An 18,942-nucleotide genomic window follows, 5' to 3' on the forward strand; every position below is an offset into this window, starting at 1 on the left:
AACTGCCTCTGCATTTTTAAACTGCCTCTGTGCCTTTAAACTGCCTCTGTGCGCTAAGTACATGTAACTGGGCACAGCTAACATCTGTCGCGAGGATCGCCAAAGCCACAAAGACTGCCGGGTCTGTCACTACAACGCTGTGCGCAAGGGTTTCTGCACCTCATTGAGGGATGTGTAGGTAAAACTGCAACATTGAAACGTGCACGAAGCCGCTTTCACCACCGCCGGCCTGGGGCCTGACTGCGCTCTGCAGTCTTGTGAAGCGCTGTGCAGAGAGGTGCTATCCCCCCCAGAGTCACCACCGCCGGCCCGGGCACTAAAGTTGCTGGAGTCTAATGCAAGCTGCCGAGGGACGTGCTGTTTGCCTCCGTAAACACCGCTGCTGGCCGCGAGTTTGCAGCAGGGATGAGTGAGGAATCCCAGGTGCATCATCGGGAGGGCCGCGCTGGGATTGATGCAACAAGGAGACCCCAGGAGCACGAGGCTTCTTGCTTCGTTCTCGAGACCTGCGGAGCCTCGAAGCCGGTGCCCACCTCAGGTAATGGACAGCCTGTAAAGTTAAGCTGCTGTGTGCTGTGTGGGGGAAAGTTGGCGAGAGCAGAATGTAGGCTGCGGGGGCGGCCCTCTTTATTAGCGAGTGCCCGAGACTGCACCAGAGTAATGGCCTGCCGGGGACTGCCTTAATTGAATAGCGGGCCTATCGGAGACTGCCTTAATAAAATAGCCGGCCAGCCGGGGACTGCGCAGACATTGCCCGGTTAGTTAGAACATTGCCAGCCTCCATCAAGGGACTGTTCCTACCAGCGTTTCCTACCCGAACCTGATAGGTAGTTCGGGCCGTACGCGCAAATAAGGGCATTGCTGTACGGGGGCCCATTCCTCCTTAAATTAGTGGCAGTAGGACCACCATTGCACGGGGAAGAGCAGACAGGTGCTCATGACTCCCTGTACACAAAAAATCAAAACAGTCCCTACCTCCAAAGAGTGACTACTTTGCCAACGGCCTGTGGCTGAGAAATACGTGACCCCCAAGATATCTTTGTCACAGCTCGCAAAAGACATTTGTACTGGGAACCTTTTTACTATGTACGATGGAATCTTACTAATTTTGAACCTTGCACAATTTCTAGATAAGGATAACTACTTTCTTTATATGCAACTGGATTTACCTGATTGTTGACCTTGCCTAGAAACTGGATTGGATTTACCTGATTATTGATCTTGTCATTTGTGGACCTTGCATACATTTTAGATAAAGATGCTTTTATTTTTATAAAACAGGTGTGGTGTCCTTTTGTGTGAATGATTTTACTGTGTCACTGTCGCCGTGTGTTGCACAAATACTTTACATATTGCCTCTTAAGATTTGCCTTCCTGCTCTGCTCCAAGGTACCCTGTCGAAAACAGCGGTCCCTACTTGGACTAGGGTGCATACCCCTGCTAACTAGAGACCCCGGTTCTAACAGTGAGAGTATCTTAGATTTCTTATTCTGGCCTGGAATGCATGCCCAAATCCAGCAGTCTCTTAGAAAATATTCCATTTGTCATTTTAAAAATTTTGGAGAAGTACCCATGGCATCCTACACCTTATATAAATATTGTTTCGAAGTATAGGGATTATCCAGTATGATTGTCAGAAACCCTTTCAGAGGGCCACTGAGGACGCTGGGGCTACTGGGGCCCAACCGTAGTGGTTGAGACCTTTTACTCCTGATCTCTCGGGCCCAGCCTATTATGGAGTCTGATCAACTGGGCCAAGTACCCCTTCTGCACTTGAGTCTCAATAGCAGCTGTGGTCAAGCTGTCAAACTCCCTTGGGAGGACGTAGATACAGGTACGTGAGCATGACTCATAACTCAAAACTGCAAACAGTATGAGCAATAAATCAATGTTCGGTCCAATACTCCCTTTTATAGGAAAATAAGTATTTTTATTTCTAACTCAACACATGCAAAGGTATACAACATTCAAAAGCAATAACACAGTCCCCATTTGAGTCAGGGCTATAGCAGTTATCAGGCAAATCCCTGTCGCACCCTGCTTTGTGTAATGTGTTTGCATCCATGGAATACAACCTATTAGGCAATACTCAAGAGATCTCTCTTTGACTCTTTAGGAATTAGTCAAAAGTGTCCTTGATGCAGTCAGAAATGGCCCTTTTTTTGGTGCTTTCCTTTGAATTTATACTTTTGTCTCTCCTGATTTTAAATGGATCTACGTGCTAGCCTTAGACTTTGAGTGCTTTGAAACTGCCATTCAGTGCCAAAGCGCTGTGCTTGTCATGTACACACTGGTGATTAGTGTATACAAGATTGGCTGATTTGAGTTAGTTGTCCCTTGTCCAGTGATAAGACATATACTCAGGGCATGTAACTCAAATGCTACTTAGTGGGTCTGCAGCACTGGTTGTGCCACCCACGGAGGTAGCTCTCCAAACATACCACAGGTTTGTCATAGCGGGCCTGTGAGTGCAAGTTACTAATACTCAGATTGGCATTTAAAAGATATTTGCCAAGTTCTGCATGTCTCTCGCTACATCTGATACTCTCTGAGGGCAGGGTGCAGTTTAGGGACGAGGTAGGGCATGTGCACGTGTTTGCTACATGCCCTTGTAGTGAATAACATTGGATGGTGTGGTTAGTACTGTGCGGCCTGCTTCTCGTATTGATTAACATGGGTAATCTGTGGAAAGGCTATTGAGTTGTATTTCCTAATTGCAGAAGAGTAGCAATGAGGTGTTTAGTATTGATGGATTATTAATGACAAATCCTCTCCGGTATTAAGAGTGGATTTGACATTACTAATGTGAAAATGCCACTTTGTGAAAGTGGGCATTTCTAAGCTTGTGGCTCTGTGTGTGCCAGTCAGCCTGTTTCCAATCCACACTTGGTGTTAAGAGGACAGCTACATCTGTGCATGCCAGATAGATGGCCATAAACTAAGAACACTAGAGGGAAACTGCGGAATTCTGACTCTGAGGGGCCTTCCTGGGATGGATAAGAGGGAGGTGGAATGGGAACCTGCATTCCAAGGGGCAGTGTCCTGTCCTCACTAAAGATATTGATCAAGCCTCCCAGGGTAGGATGGCCGACAGGACAAAATTTAGCGGGATCCTGTGCTTTTCAAAGGTGGTCTTTAGAACTGAGCTCATCTTTAAAGGCCATTGTGGGTATAACTACCGAGGAGTTTAAAACTCTCTTGGGATTGGAACCATTCTACGCTAGTTTGACCCTGGGACATCAACAAGAGAAACCAGTGGTGCAAGAGCGACTGCAACAGCATTATCTGGAGACTTGTAGTGGCCTGGTGCTTGTTTTGCTCCAGGAAGGGGACTATCACTTGGTGAATTTTTGCCTGGATGTTGCTGGCCTGCAGTCAATCGCCTCCTGTCATGGCCCGGGGCCCTAAGCACTCTCCAAGGGCCATTTGGAAAGCCTCCTGTCGAAGAGATCCCAGGGACAGAAAAGATCTACCCGTTTCCACAAGATCATATGGACCTCACAGGCTGCAGTGGAAACGGTTGGAAGTTATCATCAGTTGAGACAAGCACCATCCTAAGGTTTGCAGTAATCACACTGTGCAGAGAAGTGGGCTTGTAAAGATCAGTGGAGCATCTGGGGTGCTGTAATGTGAAGAGTTCAAGGAGTACTGGGGAAGTTTGCAGAGTCAGAGGGACCTGAGGGTCAACCGGAAAGCTGTGCTAGCTTGCCCTTCATGAAGTGTGATGTCTGAGGGGTGTTGGGAACGTTTGCTGAGTACGCAAGACCCCAGCTAGTAGCCTGGACTGTCTTCAACCTCCAAATTGGGAGTGCAACACTGCCTGACATTGCGACCTCAGTCTGAGGTCACCAGCTCCCTCTCCTTAGACCCACGTCCTAGGTACTCAGTTCTTGGCATTTGAACAATAGTAAGCAGTTCTTTGGAGATATTAAAGAGAAAGGCAGAGAACTGGTTGGTGCAGATACATGTTCAAAAGGGCAGAGGGTGTCTCCCACTTTAGGAACTAGGGCCCTCACACACCCGGCTGGGTGTCATGCTTCATCATAGGGGATGCTCCTCATCAGGCAGGCAGTGCAATACCTGACGGGCACCCTATGAAAAGGCTCTTTGTCAGAGATCTTTTATTCCCAAAGTCTTTAGGTACAGTGCACGTATAAGGCTTTGTGGAGTAGATAAGTGTAAAGGGTGCGGGAGAAATGTGGGGGGATTATCAAATAGGAATAAGTGGTACTCAAAATAATTTTAATCAGCGAGTACACTTGTCACAGTTAAAATTTAGAATTTCACACCACTGATGTAATGTTCAGCTGTGGCTATAGCATAAAGGTAAACATGTTTCTTGCCTAGCTTGTCAAAGAGATCAAATAGCAATTCTTCAGGACCAAGAATAAAATAACTATCTATTTTAAATATTGAAAGTTAAGAAAATCATCTTATAAAAATGAAATGTGTTGGAAATGAGAATGTCGGCTCAACCGCCCGCAATATTGCAGACTTTAGACTTTGGGTTAATTAGTGGTTGGAAAAGAAATAAGCTTAACAAAGGCCCTCGTATGTTCTATCTATATCATCAGATGCCAAAACCCAACTTCTCATGCAGAAGAGTCAGCGGTATTCACCAATTTACGAAAAAGTTATAAAAGCTATTTTTGAAGTGTTTAAAATCTAGCTTTCTACGATGACTCCGCCTAGAAAAGCAATACAAATGTGAAGTTGAACAACTAGGAGACACCAGTTGCAATTGAGCTTCGGTCAAATACAAAAGGCTGTTTACTCTAAAACGAATCAGGTGATCACTGTTTGGGAAATTACAATAAAAATAGTCCTGACTGACTAATTTCTTCCAGTGCACTCGCTGTAAAGCCGGCCACAAAAGTAGGGCTTCTGTTTGCATCAATCCTTGTTCTTCAAGCATCGCCCTTCACACAGAATCAGACATCAAATGTAGTTACATTCTCCCTAATTCCATAAAAGGACTTGCTACAAAGGTACGGGGTTTGCTCCTTCAGCTCCCAGGGGCAAGGCCCGTTTGATGATTTGCCCAGAACAAGCTTTGTCGTCACTCATCACCGCTGCGTGGGCTCACGTCTTTTGCGCTTTTAAAACATCTTCCAGGGGTTTGCGAGTGGGAAGGGGTGAGCGTTAGAAGTAGAGAAAGGAGGGGGCTTTTGTTCAAAAGAAGAGCAATCCCTCATAATGGGACGAGCCTGGGGAAGAAAACATCCAGGGGACGCTTGACAATGACAACCAGAGATGCAGATTTTGGGAGTGATTACGTTTGATGTCTCTACTCCTCCATATAGAAAGGGGGCTCTTCAGTATTTGTTGTGCTATCCTACGTGAACCAATAAAAAGTCATTAAAACGACCTCAACCGTTTTTTTGTGTTTGCATCTGCACGTCCTCTAAATCCTAGAGAGGTATTCCACCCAAGCTCTCCTCTAATCCAACCCAGCCAGCCACCACGCTCTAAAAAGAGGCGTTTTATGTACTTCTCAAATGCCATGGTGTTCGATCCTGCTACTTGCTGTTCCACTGGCATGTGCTACCACAGCTCAGCGTCTTCACTTCATCCGGACCCAGTGCTGCCCCTCACCCTACGTATGATGCTGTCTCCCATGTACCTCTGCCGCACCTCCATACTCAATCCGGTCACATCGTCTCATTTCCTGTGAGTAGGAATTTCTTTAGTTGGATTGTGAGGTGCTACTGCCTGACACAGGATCGATATGTTCGAGCCAGCGCACAGTGGGCCTCATTTATGAGGCCCCTTGCGCCATCAGAACTTCACTTTTCATGAAGTTCCGTGGCGCAGAAGCCTGCGTGGTATTTATCAGGCAGCAGTACGCCAGTTTTTTGTGGCGTACTGCTGCCTGATAAATATCAGTCCCTTTAACGCAGTGTTCTGCGTTAAAGGGGCGTGCAATGGGTGTTGCTGGGGGCGTTCCCAGCAACATCCATGGCCTTTTGACACTGCCCCAGATTTACGAGAAATCGTAACTCTGAAGCAGTGCCAAAAGCTTACGCCTCCCCAGGGGAGGCGTAAGGGAGGCGCAACAGGGAGAAATGTCTTTATTTCTCCTCGTATTTCCTTTTTCTATGTGTGCTGCATTCTACAGCACACATAGAAAGAGGAAAAGCCTCTTGTGATTATTTTTGTAAAGAAATGTTTCCCTTCCTGTACAAAAATAATCTTCCCCGCAACGCAGGCACCCTTGCACCATTGTGCAAGGTGCCTGCGCTGGCGCATGTCAGCCCATTGTGCGCCGGCGCAGGGGAAAAGGACAGGAATGCGCCGTATCTTATAGATACGGCGCATTTCTGCCCTTTTCTTTTGCCGTAGGGAAGCGCAGCAGGAAGGCCTGCTGCGCTTCCCTACGGCAAAAAGTCATAAATGAGGCCCAGTGTATCTTGTATGAACATAATTTAACAATTCGGCTTTAAAATGCACACTACCCTACATCGAAGGGGTAACTATAGAGACAGGTTGCCATACTTCTGAAAATATGCCTTTTGGCACATCTTCAATCCCCACCTCAGTAATAAGGCTGCTCAAAAACCACCTATATGCCACCACACGTATAATTCCATATTCTTGAATTGAATAAATCAGTCGTTTCATGAACCTTAATCATTTCTGTTTTGTGAAGTACATTTGCATTGACATTGAAGAGTACGAATTGCCCCTAATACCCGGTTTATTGTAAATGCTCAAGTGATACTTTAAGATGCCAGGCCATCTGCAGCATCCCTTACTGTTTAATGCTATGTAATCGTTTACTTATGCCGGTGGAATGCAACTCAATAGTGAATTTACCATGAAAGGGAAGCTTTAGCTTTGCCTGGGAAGAGTTAGCAAAGGACATACGGATGCACACATATCTGTGCATGCAGGTGTAGATAGATCCCTGCCTGCAAGGTGAAAACAAAGTCCTGAAAATAAACACAACAGAAAAGGCAAGCGAAACTGCAAGATCTAACTGTTAACATCGAATAAAGCAGGCTACCTAACATAACCCCCATTACTAAGTCTAGTCAAAAAGCCACTTGGAGCACGGCCTGCTACCCATAACATCTCTCCGCACATGCATTTCATTTTGCAAACACAAAGATAGAAAAACAGTCAACACTATGTTAAATATTCATTGCCACAACAATTAATATTTCCCCAGATGCCTAAAGATAAAGACTAGAGCAGTTTTTCATTCAACGTGTTGTTGACAGAAAAGTTCAGCAAAGCTTGGCTTATGCAACAGCGCCCTCTTTCTGCAAGTCATACCACTTAGAAGCTACTTCTAACCGTAAAAGAAAATGGGTGCTGATTTTAAACAAAAACTACAAATAATGCATCATGCACGCGTGAAAAGTGGTTCAACTATTTGCAAATACTTTTTTCGCTACTTTAAAAACTAGTCAGAAGTAATGATGGGTTATATAACATACTTACAAAGCCATGCCAAACTGTTCAAGCCACTTTTTCTTCAAATCTTTTGTTTTGCAATAGAACTCAAATCCATTCTGTCCATGCAAGTGAGTGAGGTAGAAGCCATAAGACCACTGTTAAAGAAATCAAAATTAAAAAAAGTTTTGAGAACGTGATAGTCAAAGTGTTACATTAGGAAAAGAATATGCTACTCGCAACAAAAATGTTAATTTCCCCAATATGTCGTTCTCGTTACATAATACAGTTTCGATTCGCGAAGGAGTTCACGATAAAAAGTATGTATTGTCCAGACCCGAGACAGGTTTTTGTTTTCTGAGCAATTTAATATGTATTTCTTCGCAAGCCTAGGCCATTCCCTGCTAGCCATGGATGTCAATCCATGCAAGGGCTGTGGAAGTTACATCTCATGACTTTTGACCTTTAATGGCAGCACAGTATGTGACATCATTGGATCTTTAGTCTAGATGATATGACAAGTAGCTACATCAATGAAGTTAGCAAAAACTCACAATTATTGCAAAACGTATACGACAGCAAAACGTTACTACGTCGATAATAAAGCTAGGTTAGTTAGCAGGCATATATTAACAAACAGAGATATACCCTGATTATGCTGAGGTATAATCCTAGCTACACAATGCAGTCTCTAAAGATGCTTGTTTAGCCTCAACCCCCCAGTGCAGCCTTTCCATCAGCACATTAGTCTCAAATACTCCGTATAAACTAAAGTCCTGATTCAATCGAACCCTACATTTTGTCTAGCCCCCCGTTAATAGCAGAGGCGTAGCTTGGTCAGTAAAAACAAAAGGGGACAGAGGGGTATTGGATGAGCCTCAGATTTCCCAACAATTACGCTGACATAGCTTGTTAAAATACATTATATGGGAAGCAGGGCATGAGGGGGGCTTAAAGGGAGAGGAGTGAGGATTGTTAGGAGTACTTACATTTTCTAACTAGCAAGAGTATGTGTGTGTTTTTGTCTGTGAATATGTAAAACTCCCAGGTGAAATCCAGCAGACAACATACCCGTCTGAAAGTACCTGTACCCAACTGTTCATAACAGAACACATTTTTTAGGGTGGTGTAACACACAGAACCCACCCTCCAACCCCCGTGAAGCTATACCCCTGATTAATACCCAAGTTATCTATAGATCAGGGATTTCTTAAGCGTCCCCCTGTGCTTGAAGGCAAGGACAGAGAAGCAGGAAGAAAGGGAAGAAAAACAATTCCCCCTCCCCTCACCGCATGAGAGGAATGCTACTGTCCCCTTCCTTTCTGTAATACATTGTATTCCCGGGCAACGCCCTTTGTTCAGTACTCTATACTCTCCTGCTACCTAGCTAGGATTGCACTATACAACATCCTTTACATGCATGCATACGAGGGGACAGCAGGGTGGGGGACAAAGGAATTCTGTAAGGGTGGCAGTACATTAGCTCTTAGAAGTTCTTTCAATGCAAAGAAGTTGCATTCAGAGCGTGTGCTTTGACGGGAGCTCCTGGTCAGGGAACATTTTATCATCCAACAGTAAGTGAGGGTAAGGCATAGCTGCTAGTCAACTGATAAACAGTTTGGTGGACAGCAGCTTTCTTTCAGATTGTCAGATAAGAGTGGCTGGCAGGAACTGGATAGTTGGAGGCTTCCTCTGGAACTTGCGGTGGTGCAGCAGTCCTCTCACGACTAAGCTCAGTGTGCTTCAAGCTCACAGTCAATGCATTCTGCAGGTTTCATCTCAAGAGCACGCACTCGTAGTCAGGGGAGTAGCTTGGTCAGTAAGATTAGGTTGGTGCGCTTCAGCTTATCCAACAACCATGCTGGCTAGATCAGGTAAAAAAAAAGTCAAGGCACTATTTTTTAATATTCGTTAAAAACCCAGTTCAATGGTGAAGTTAGATTTTAGTAAATATTTCGGGAAAGAAACTTTTAGAATGTTACCTTTTCCCTTGCAGAAGCTCTTGGAGGCTGTCATTAGCTCTCCAGCAGATGCCTGACCTATGCTTCACCATAATAAATTGTGGAAAATACTGCCCATGAAAGATGTGTTGTCAATGGATCTTATATTGGCCATGTACCACATTGGACCTGTTGGCCCACTTTTAAATACCATGCACCCTAACTTGTGGGCTATACGGCCTACATAGGTGTGAACATATTATTATTTAAAAAGGAGGTTTATCCCTGTCAAAAAAGGATTATTTTTACAGATTGGATGGCAGGAGGAAAGTACAGCAGTTACATTGGTAGATGTCACTGTAAGCGCTGCAGTCCATGGGTGATATTTAACTTTTCCTGCCATAGGGGTATTTCTACACCATAGACTATGGCCCTATAGGAAAGTTCAATTTGGCATTTAGGAGTTACTCCATTTTACCACATCTTAGAGGTTCAGAGCACGTAGGCTGAGGCCTGATTAGCAGTGTCTCAGAGCACAGAGTTAGAAAACCAGCACCATCAGTCCAAAATAAATGCGGGTGATCATGCCAAGAAAGGCTACTTTCTCACAATATTCATTTTACGACTTGTGAATTGTTTACCTATCTATTTATTTTTCCCAATAATATATTCAATTCCTAAGCACTGCATGTGTTTTTGATTCATCCAATTAAGGACAGATTTTGAACATGGCAGTGTTGGGTTTTCAACCTATTCCATTAACTCCCCTTCTTTTTAAGTAAACCAGACTCAAGAGAATAGATATCATATTAGCGTTAACATTACGTCAGCCATGCATGTGCCTCTATGAAATCGTAAAAAATTGTGTTACAGAAAAAAGGTATGTCTATTCTGACTTGTCATTGTTTACCTTTGTTTTGAATCAAAGTGTTGAGTGTGAATGAATAAATATACCTTTTTATTTTCTTTATCAGTGGAGGGGTTGTTGGTTATTTTGTATTGATGAAGATCTATGATTTCCTTCATTTCATAGTTATCACCTCTCCGTTTACAAAGAATCACAGCTTGGTCAAACAAGAAAATGTGCCTGAAAAAAAACAACAAAGTATGGGTTTTAAAACATTTCAGCAATGTTATCAAACTTGATAAAAGGCTACTCACTATTAAAAAGGAAGATAGCTTTCGAACATTTCTCATAATCTTCTTATCTACAGCACAGTATGGTAATACTATATATTCCAATCAAACTCTTTATTTGGTTAAAATTAGCCATAAAAGCAATTACTAAGCCATTTTTCCCTTATCTTGATAGCAGCTAACAGAAAATGTTTTACAGAGAAACACGATAGGGGACCATTAAGCATCTGCAAATGATGAAAGTCAAGTCTACATTTAACAAAATAACACTTTTAACAACAGTGATGATAAATGTTTGCCTATGAACTATATACAATCTACAAAAAAGATGAAGTGCAAAGCAGTCTGAAGAGAAACATTATCAGGGCACAAAGTTAGGTTCTTTAACGCAACCCAACCTTTAGAAAATGCCAATAATTGATGAGCTATTCTCACTTCTAAAGCGTACTAGTAGATAACGATCCCAGGTGTTACTGAGAGTAAAATTGTACGGTTCCATAACTGTTGTCTTTAACCTCATTAAAGATTTACCATTAGGCTTAGATAGTTTTAAGATTTCTCTTTTCTATCTTCTGAGCTGAGAAAATGTATGCTTGGTCCACATTTTATCACGTTTGTTATAATCTCAAGATGTGTAGGGAAGATCTAGCCTGTCAATTTCAAGCAAATGCATTTTACATAACTCAATCATTTGGAATTAAGACAATGATCTAGTGTTAAACAACTCCTGTTAATCTGTCAGTTTAAATTAGTGCAGGGTTGGACCAAATGGAGAAGCACAACAACAATGGAGAGATCTGGATTCTGTCCTCCAATATCATGCATTTATTGATAAGTTTTTTCAAACAGGGTCTCTTTGTAACAATGCACCGCATAACACGTTGGCTCGCAGGTGCTCACCTATCTTGCCTTGTGCGCTTGTCCACCGAGCTGATCCTTATTTCACCATCCACTTTTGGTCTGCCGTATACCAGGAGGGGCTGGTTCTAAACATAAAAAGTAGTTACTCTGTTATCAGAATGAATGGTGATTGAGAAATATAGGCATAACATCAAGACAACTATTTTCATCAATTTACCATACTGGCCCTCACTTACAGAAGGCTGATGTGATACCATGATTCAGATAATTGTGTCACCACAAGTGTTAATTGTGACATTATCCCAAATGTAGCTTTGAATATGAAACAATATGCCGAAATTGTGTTTCTGCATGTTTTCAGTAGCCAAGGGTGCAAAGTTAGCACCTGCCTTTCGTTGTTGCCTATAGGCATGTTAAATGCACGGAAGTCCACCGGTATGTAACTGTTACCACGCATCTTTTAGCACGAAATACTGTTACAAAGAAACTATTACAACGCAGGACCCTTTACAACGAATACCTTTACAACGCATTACACTACAACGCAGATACTATTACAACGCATACCATTACAATGTAAGTATAGGTAAGTTTATCTTTTTTTTAAAACATTTATTAGGGGAATTGGGTTTGGGTTTTGGGGTATAGGGGTATTTTTAGGTTTCAGGGTTGAGTTTGGGTTTTGGGGTACAGGGGTAATTTTAGGTTTCAGGGCTGGGTTTGGGTTTTGGGGTACAGGGGTATTTTTAGGTTTCAGGGTTGGGTTTGGGTTTTGGGGTACAGGGGTATTTTTAGGTTTCAGGGCTGGGTTTGGGTTTTGGGGTACAGGGGTATTTTTAGGTTTCAGGGCTGGGTTTGGGTTTTGGGGTACAGGGGTATTTTTAGGTTTCAGGGTTGGGTTTGGGCTTTGGGGTACAGGGGTACTTTTAGGTTTCAGGGCTGGGTTTGGGTTTTGGGGTACAGAGGTATTTTTAGGTTTCAGGGTTGGGTTTGGGTTTTGGGGTACAGGGGTATTTTTAGGTTTCAGGGCTGGGTTTGGGTTTTGGGGTATAGGTGTATTTTTAACATATATTTATAAATTATGAAATAAAAATTAATATAATTAATTAAAATATTTAAATAATTTTTAGTTACATTATTTTAAAATATTATATACTTACCTATACTTACGTTGTAATGGTATGCGTTGTAATAGTATCTGCGTTGTAGTGTAATGCGTTGTAAAGGCATTCATTGTAAAGGGTCCTGCGTTGTAAAAATTGCATGGTAATGGTATGCGTGGTAAAAGTATGCGTGCTAACGTCATACATCCCCTATTCTGCATCATATTATTAGCACTAACTTGTAACTTAGCAGATCATCTAAAACAGCTTCATAGAAGTAAAAGTTATGCACCAGATTCATTAATTCGTTCATTTACATTAGGAACTTTGAATCAGCCAAAGTGATTGGCTCACTCAGAAAGAAAATATTGGACACTCTCCACCCCTGGAGTACTTTACTACAATCTGGTGAATTTTATAATAAGTTCTCCCTCATTCTGCTAAACCGCCAACAGTTAAAATAAGTAAAGATGGAAGCAAACCATAATTTATTCTTTTCAAAATAATTTGTATTTCATCACACACAATTATGCAGTTCACTAAAGCGAAGCTCAGACAGAAATGCGGAATGGACTCTCTTCAGCCAACGTGCTATTTACATGTACTTTCCCGTGGTACTTGCATAGTATTGAGAGAAATTTACAAGAATCCCATCCCTACCTCACTCCTTCTCTATACATTCTATTTCCACATGCCTGCACTGGACTTATTTTTTGTTGCTTGTAAAGTACTCTCATACTTATTTTAGTTTGCACCCAACAATTAGTTAAAAAATATGCAGTCCACCGAGTCGCAAAGCAAACTTATACGTTGTACGAGGATCTCTAACTACCCAGTGCTTAATTAGCAAATAAAGTGTGCCCTCTAGCAATGTATATAACTGGAAAATGGTGCAATCGATACGGCATACTTGCCGATATGTACTGAAGTGTGTCTTTTGCCAATGCTTATTTAGCACTTTTTCTGAAAATCCAGATTTGCATATGATTTAGTTATACATGAACTAGTGTGAATTACGTTTTTCATGTGTAAACCATTTTGCTCAGCTGTCTGTACAAGACTTCCTGTGCATTCTCTGAGATTAGCATGAAGCTTTCTCATTGAACTGCTGATACAGTCACTCGATAATGAATATAACCAACTAGTTATGCCTGCACAAGTGGATAACTAGCCTTAGTAAAGCGTCCCAAGTCAAACAAGTCCCTTATGAGTGTCGGCATTTTTGGTATAAATAGAACTTTAAACAAGTGTGCATACATAGCCAGAGAAATGTGGATTTCTTGCTACTTAGGAAGCCCTATGGCAATATTCAAAGACCAAGGGGCATATTATCAAGGGAGTTCATCTCAGCTTTTTTGGCTTTAAAAGCCAAGAAAGCGAAGATAAAATTATCTCCCTATTACCTAGCTGTCGCTAACACCAGTTAGCGACAGCTAGTAGGAGATAGCAACCATCTTGGGCCCCGCTTTGCATGTCAGTGATATTTATCACTAATGACATGCAAAGTGGGCGTGCCAAGATGTTAGCGACTGGAAACAGTCGCTAACATCGCTATCTACTATTACCAACCTTTGGAGATATTCGCGCTAAGCGCAAATATCTCCAAAAGCTAACACCTGCCCCTGAGCAGTTCTTAGCCATGTTATCCAATGGTAGGTGGATAACATGGCTAAGAGCATTAGCTCGGTAATGCATGAATATCGCATTCATGCATTTCGGCTGATTTTTATCGCTTAGGAGATAAACCTTGATAATAGCAGGGTTCCTAAGCAATAAAAATCGCTGCAGCTCGGCGATAAAAATATCACCGCTAAACCAACATAGCGATAATTATCGCTAGTTGTTGGTAATATGCCCCCAAGTTCTAATATCAAGTACTCTGTATTTAGGTTGAACATAATGTGGCAATGCACAGAAGCAGTCTTTAATTAATTATAGTCAATGGTACGTGGAAACGGTTTTCTAAGACTATATGGTATTTTAAAAATCACCATACAAACATTATAGCAACAATCTTGAAATCCATAAAGCAATTGAGATAAGTAAATATTAATAAGCAGTGCGTAATTTGTCTAATTGCAATTAAAATATCAGGCACCAAGTACTAAGGTGGCACACTCCTAACTGCACCTCATGCCATTTTAATCCACAGTGAGACAATCCATGGCCCTTTATCTCACTGCTGTAGGTTGCTGCTTTCTCACTGTGCGACAGTTTTTTAGTCTTTCTCTTTCTCCGTCGCTCTGCTTTAGGTGTTTTTCCATATCATACACTCTGTAAATGTCTGTGGCGGAAAATAAATTGCCAATACCCAAAAATTAGTACTGGTGGCCCTCACACCAACCACCGGCTCAAAATATGCACTGTTTGTAAGTAGTGATATTTCCTAATTCTACATATATTTACCTTCACTATATGTGTATGTGCACTTTGTGTATATATAAACAATTTTCTTCACTTTATTAATAAAAGGCCCAGTGGGATAGGGTCCCCGGGGCCCTTTGTGACTAGGAGAGATGGGTGGCCTACCCCCTGCCATTAATATAAAAATATGGTCCGGGGATGGTGTCCCGTGGGGCCCATAGTGGCTCAGGCAGGGCACGGCACGCTTCCCTCCCCTTATTAAAAAATACAGCAAATAGGAATAGGGTCCCTGAGACCTGCAAAGGCTCAGGGAGGGGTGTGGTGAGCACCCACTTCCCCTTATAGATAAATATTTTTGGGTGTCCTGCATGAGCACCAAGACACTAAAAATAAAAAAAATTAAAAAGTGAATAATAAGTGAGCCGCAGGACCCACTAATTTTATTATTCACTGCTCTTAGGAAGGAGTACCCTGTAGTGCCCTAGGACATTATATTATGCAATATATTTAAGCTTGTGGCGCTTGTAGAAGAGCCAGGGGCACCGCCGTGCATTTATTTTATGTTGTAGGGGGCTGCAGGAAGTGAAGCAGCCCCACAGCAACATAAAAAAAGAAGGTCTTCTGGGTCCTTAAATCACGACCTCAGGAGCACTTACCATATTGTTTTAAAGCCCTCTTCGGTGGAGCTCTATGCTCTTCAGCTGAGTGCAAGGATCTGTTTTGGTTGTTTTTATGATAGCATTTTGTGGGCTGAAGAATGTTAAAATAAAGACAGAGTCTTTCTTGCGATGTTTTTAAGCCCCCAAAATGCAATAATAAAAACTATGTAAAAATAAAAAGACTCATAGACTTATTTTTTATTAAAACTTTAATAAACATTTTTATAATATTTACTATTTTAAAACATAGCTTTTTATGAATTTTTGAAATATACATTAAATTAAAAATATTCATATTTGTGGGAGAAAAATTATCATAGGGTCACTTTTTGCATTTTGGTGTTGTGACACTTTGACAAAGTAATTAAATCTACCTAAGTGAAGCCAGCACCCTCAAGACTTCCTGCATACTCTGCATGCTGGAAGGCTGTGTGAAGTGTGACGTTAGCTACTCGCAAGGTGTTGTATGCAGGACTTGGTCATGTATGGTGGGGGGTTGGTTGCCCATGGTGGATTGGGTGCAGGGCCTGGCAACAGGTCTGGCCATGTGGCCAACCTCATGTTGTGAATGGCCTTCTGGTGTGTGCAGCGTGGGGTTGCTTTTCTGCACGGGGTTAGCCGCAGAGCCTGGCCTCATGCCGACTCCCCTGCCACACACAGTTGAATGCCGTGGGTTGGCTTTACATATGGTAATTAAATATTACTTTATATTTTTTTTCACTAGATATTCACTGAAGAACCAAAGGTTAAATTGATGTTACAGTTAAATGAAAATTTCAGTGACAATGCAACATTTAACATTTTTAAAAAACACTGAAATTCACCAGTTATATTTATATCAAGTAACCATAACTTGTGCCCCAAGGTAACTATTACTCACGCCGGCACCATGCACAGCAAATTATCCCACATATTCCATCACACATGACATGTAGAAGTTAAAGTTGAAGTTAAGGGTTTTATATAGCGCTCGATCACCGTGCAGTTTCTTGGCGCTGAGGGCAGAAAGCTCAAGGGGAGACAAAGGTGGCTGCTTAGACTGAGAAGGCGAGAGAGAAAAGGAAGGTTTTGAGGGCATTACGAAAATCCAGATACGTAGGAATAGACCTGATAGAAAAAGGAAGGGCATTCCAAAATGGTGGGGCCAAGGTGGAAAACCTCATGCCTCCGAATTCTTTCCTCTTAAAGCGAGGAACACATAAGAGAAGCTGGGAGGAGGACCGCAAATCTCTTTTGGGGGTATAAGCTTTAATTTGGAAATTGATGAAGGCTGGCGCAGTGCCAGCCAGAGCTAGGAAGATCATACAGCCCATCTTAAATAAGGAACGTTGAGAGATGGGCAGCCAGTGGAGAGTTTTTAACAGTGGAGTGACATGGTGGGATTTAGGGAGTCTATAAATCAGGCGGGCCGCCTGGTTTTGAAGTAGTTGTAGGCGCCGGAGTTCGTATGCTGGAACACCTACATACAAGCCATTGCCATAATCAAGGCGTGACAAGATCATGGCCAGAAGAATGAGTTTGAGAGCTTTAAAAGAGAAAAAACAGGAGATTTTTCGTATGGTTCTGAGAGTCAAAAAGCATGATGAAACCACAGTGCTAATCTGGGGGCGCATTGTGAGGTCCTGGCTGACTTTGATACCCAGAGTTTTTACAGAAGCAGAGGGTGAGGGGGGAAGACCAAGGGAGAGAGGCCAGAAAGCAGAGGACCAGGGACTGGGAGAGCTGCCCGTAAGTACCATCTCGGTCTTATCGGGATTTAGCTTTAGATGGTTGCCATTCATCCAGTCGCTGATGAAGGTCAGGATGGTTTGGAAGTTAAGGATTGAGTCCGAGTGGGGGGAAAGATTAAAGATGAGCTGGAGGTCATCGGCATAGTTGAATACCGTGACCTCTATTTTTTGCAGAGCGGAAATAAGGGGGAAGATGTAAAGGTTGAAAAGAAGGGGGGGGAGAGAGGAGCCCTGGGGGACCCCACAGAGGACAGAGCGAGTGGGAGCAGAGAAGCCCGCTAGCTGAACAGCCTATGTACGATTCGCCAAGAATGAGGTGAGCCAGGCCAAAGCGGATCCCCGGATGCCAGCGCCCTCGACACGGTCGAGAAGGATGGAATGGTCGACAATGTCAAAGGTGGCAGACAAATTGAGGAGGACCAGAGCCTGAGGGGAGTTGATATCAGCACTCCGTCTGAGCTCGTCCAGGACGGAAAGGACAACAGATTCCGTAGAGTGAGATGGGCGAAAGCCTGCCTGGTGAGGAGCCAGGAAGTGGTTCTCCTCAATAAAGGCATTGAGGCATGTGGTAACGTAGCTCTCCAAGATCTTTCCCAGGAATGGGAGTAAAGAAATTGGGCGAAAGTTGGAGAGGGAGGTGGGATCAGCACCTGTTTTTTTTTTTTAAATAGGAATTACTTTGGCTGATTTGAACAGGTCAGGGATAATTCCCTGAGTGAGAGAGTTATTGGGGAAAGTTAAAGGGGGCTCAGGACAAGCGGAGAAAATCTCTCTCAGAATGTGGGCAGGGCAGCTGTCGTAAGGGGACCCTGATTTGACCTTCATGAGCAGGGTAGAGAAAACTTCCTTGGAAATCAGGGTGAATTGGTCTAGGAAAAAAGGATTAGTCGGGGTTGGGGACATGAAAAGGAAGGGGAAGGCGAGGGAATATTGAGCTTAATGGTAGCGATTTTCCCAATGAAGTATTCGTTTAGGGAGTTACAGAGGAGTTGTGAGGGAACTGGCTTGGGGGTAGCTCTATCAGAAGTGAACAATGGTAAAAATTTCTTTGGGTTTATTTGCCGCAATGAGAATCTTGGATGAGAAATGTTCCGATTTTGCAAGAAGGATGGCTTCCTTATAGTCCTGGAGGAGAGTAGTGTATTGTAATTTAGATGCAGAGCAGCATCCCCGCCTCCAGTGGTGCTCAGCCTGTCTAAGTGCAAGTTTTTATGTTTAAGCTCAATGGTGAACCATCTATTGGCCTCATGGAGGTGGCGTGTTCTGACCAATTTAAGGGGGGCCACTAGATCACAGGATGCGGCGAGCCAGCTATTGATAGCAGCAACCTGAGACTTGGGGGAAGTGTCAGCCAAGTTGGGGGGTGAGACAGAAAGGGAGGAACAGAGTGAGGCTAGGTCCACATAATTCCAGTTACGTGCCCAGATGTTACTAGGGAGAAGGGACTTAGTGTTGATTCCTAAGTCAAGGGAAAAAAGAGATAAAAAAGTGGTCGGACCAAGGGCAAGGGGTGACTGAAGGGGAAGAAATAGATAAATTAGCTGACCAAACCTGATCAAGAATTTGGCAGTGTATGTGGGTAGGGGAGTGCATATGCGAGGTAAAATTCAAAGTATGGAGCGATTCTGTGGAGCCTTTAGACATATGATCCTCATGAGGGTCAGTAGGCCAAAAATTGAAATCGCCTAGTACCAGAACAGAGGAGTTTTTGACCACCAACGTGGCCAACAGTTCCTGTACTGCAGGGATG

The 18,942-nt window shown here is 43.0% G+C and overlaps 1 protein-coding gene across 1 annotated transcript in view; it reads right to left on the reverse strand.

Annotated features, from left to right (window-relative positions):
- Positions 1 to 18,942, reverse strand: part of VAV3 (vav guanine nucleotide exchange factor 3) — a 1,223,230-nt gene that overhangs the window by 514,465 nt on the left and 689,823 nt on the right. The window contains exons 13-15 of the mRNA XM_086953893.1: positions 11,376 to 11,461; positions 10,293 to 10,425; positions 7,447 to 7,556 (exon numbers count right to left, since the gene is read on the reverse strand). Of these exons, the coding sequence (XP_086810019.1) occupies positions 7,447 to 7,556; positions 10,293 to 10,425; positions 11,376 to 11,461 (329 nt within the window). The remainder of the gene's footprint in view (positions 1 to 7,446; positions 7,557 to 10,292; positions 10,426 to 11,375; positions 11,462 to 18,942) is intronic.

The sequence above is a fragment of the Lissotriton vulgaris genome, chromosome 1_1, assembly GCF_964263255.1.
Source record: "Lissotriton vulgaris chromosome 1_1, aLisVul1.2, whole genome shotgun sequence".
NCBI classification, from domain to species: domain Eukaryota; kingdom Metazoa; phylum Chordata; class Amphibia; order Caudata; family Salamandridae; genus Lissotriton; species Lissotriton vulgaris.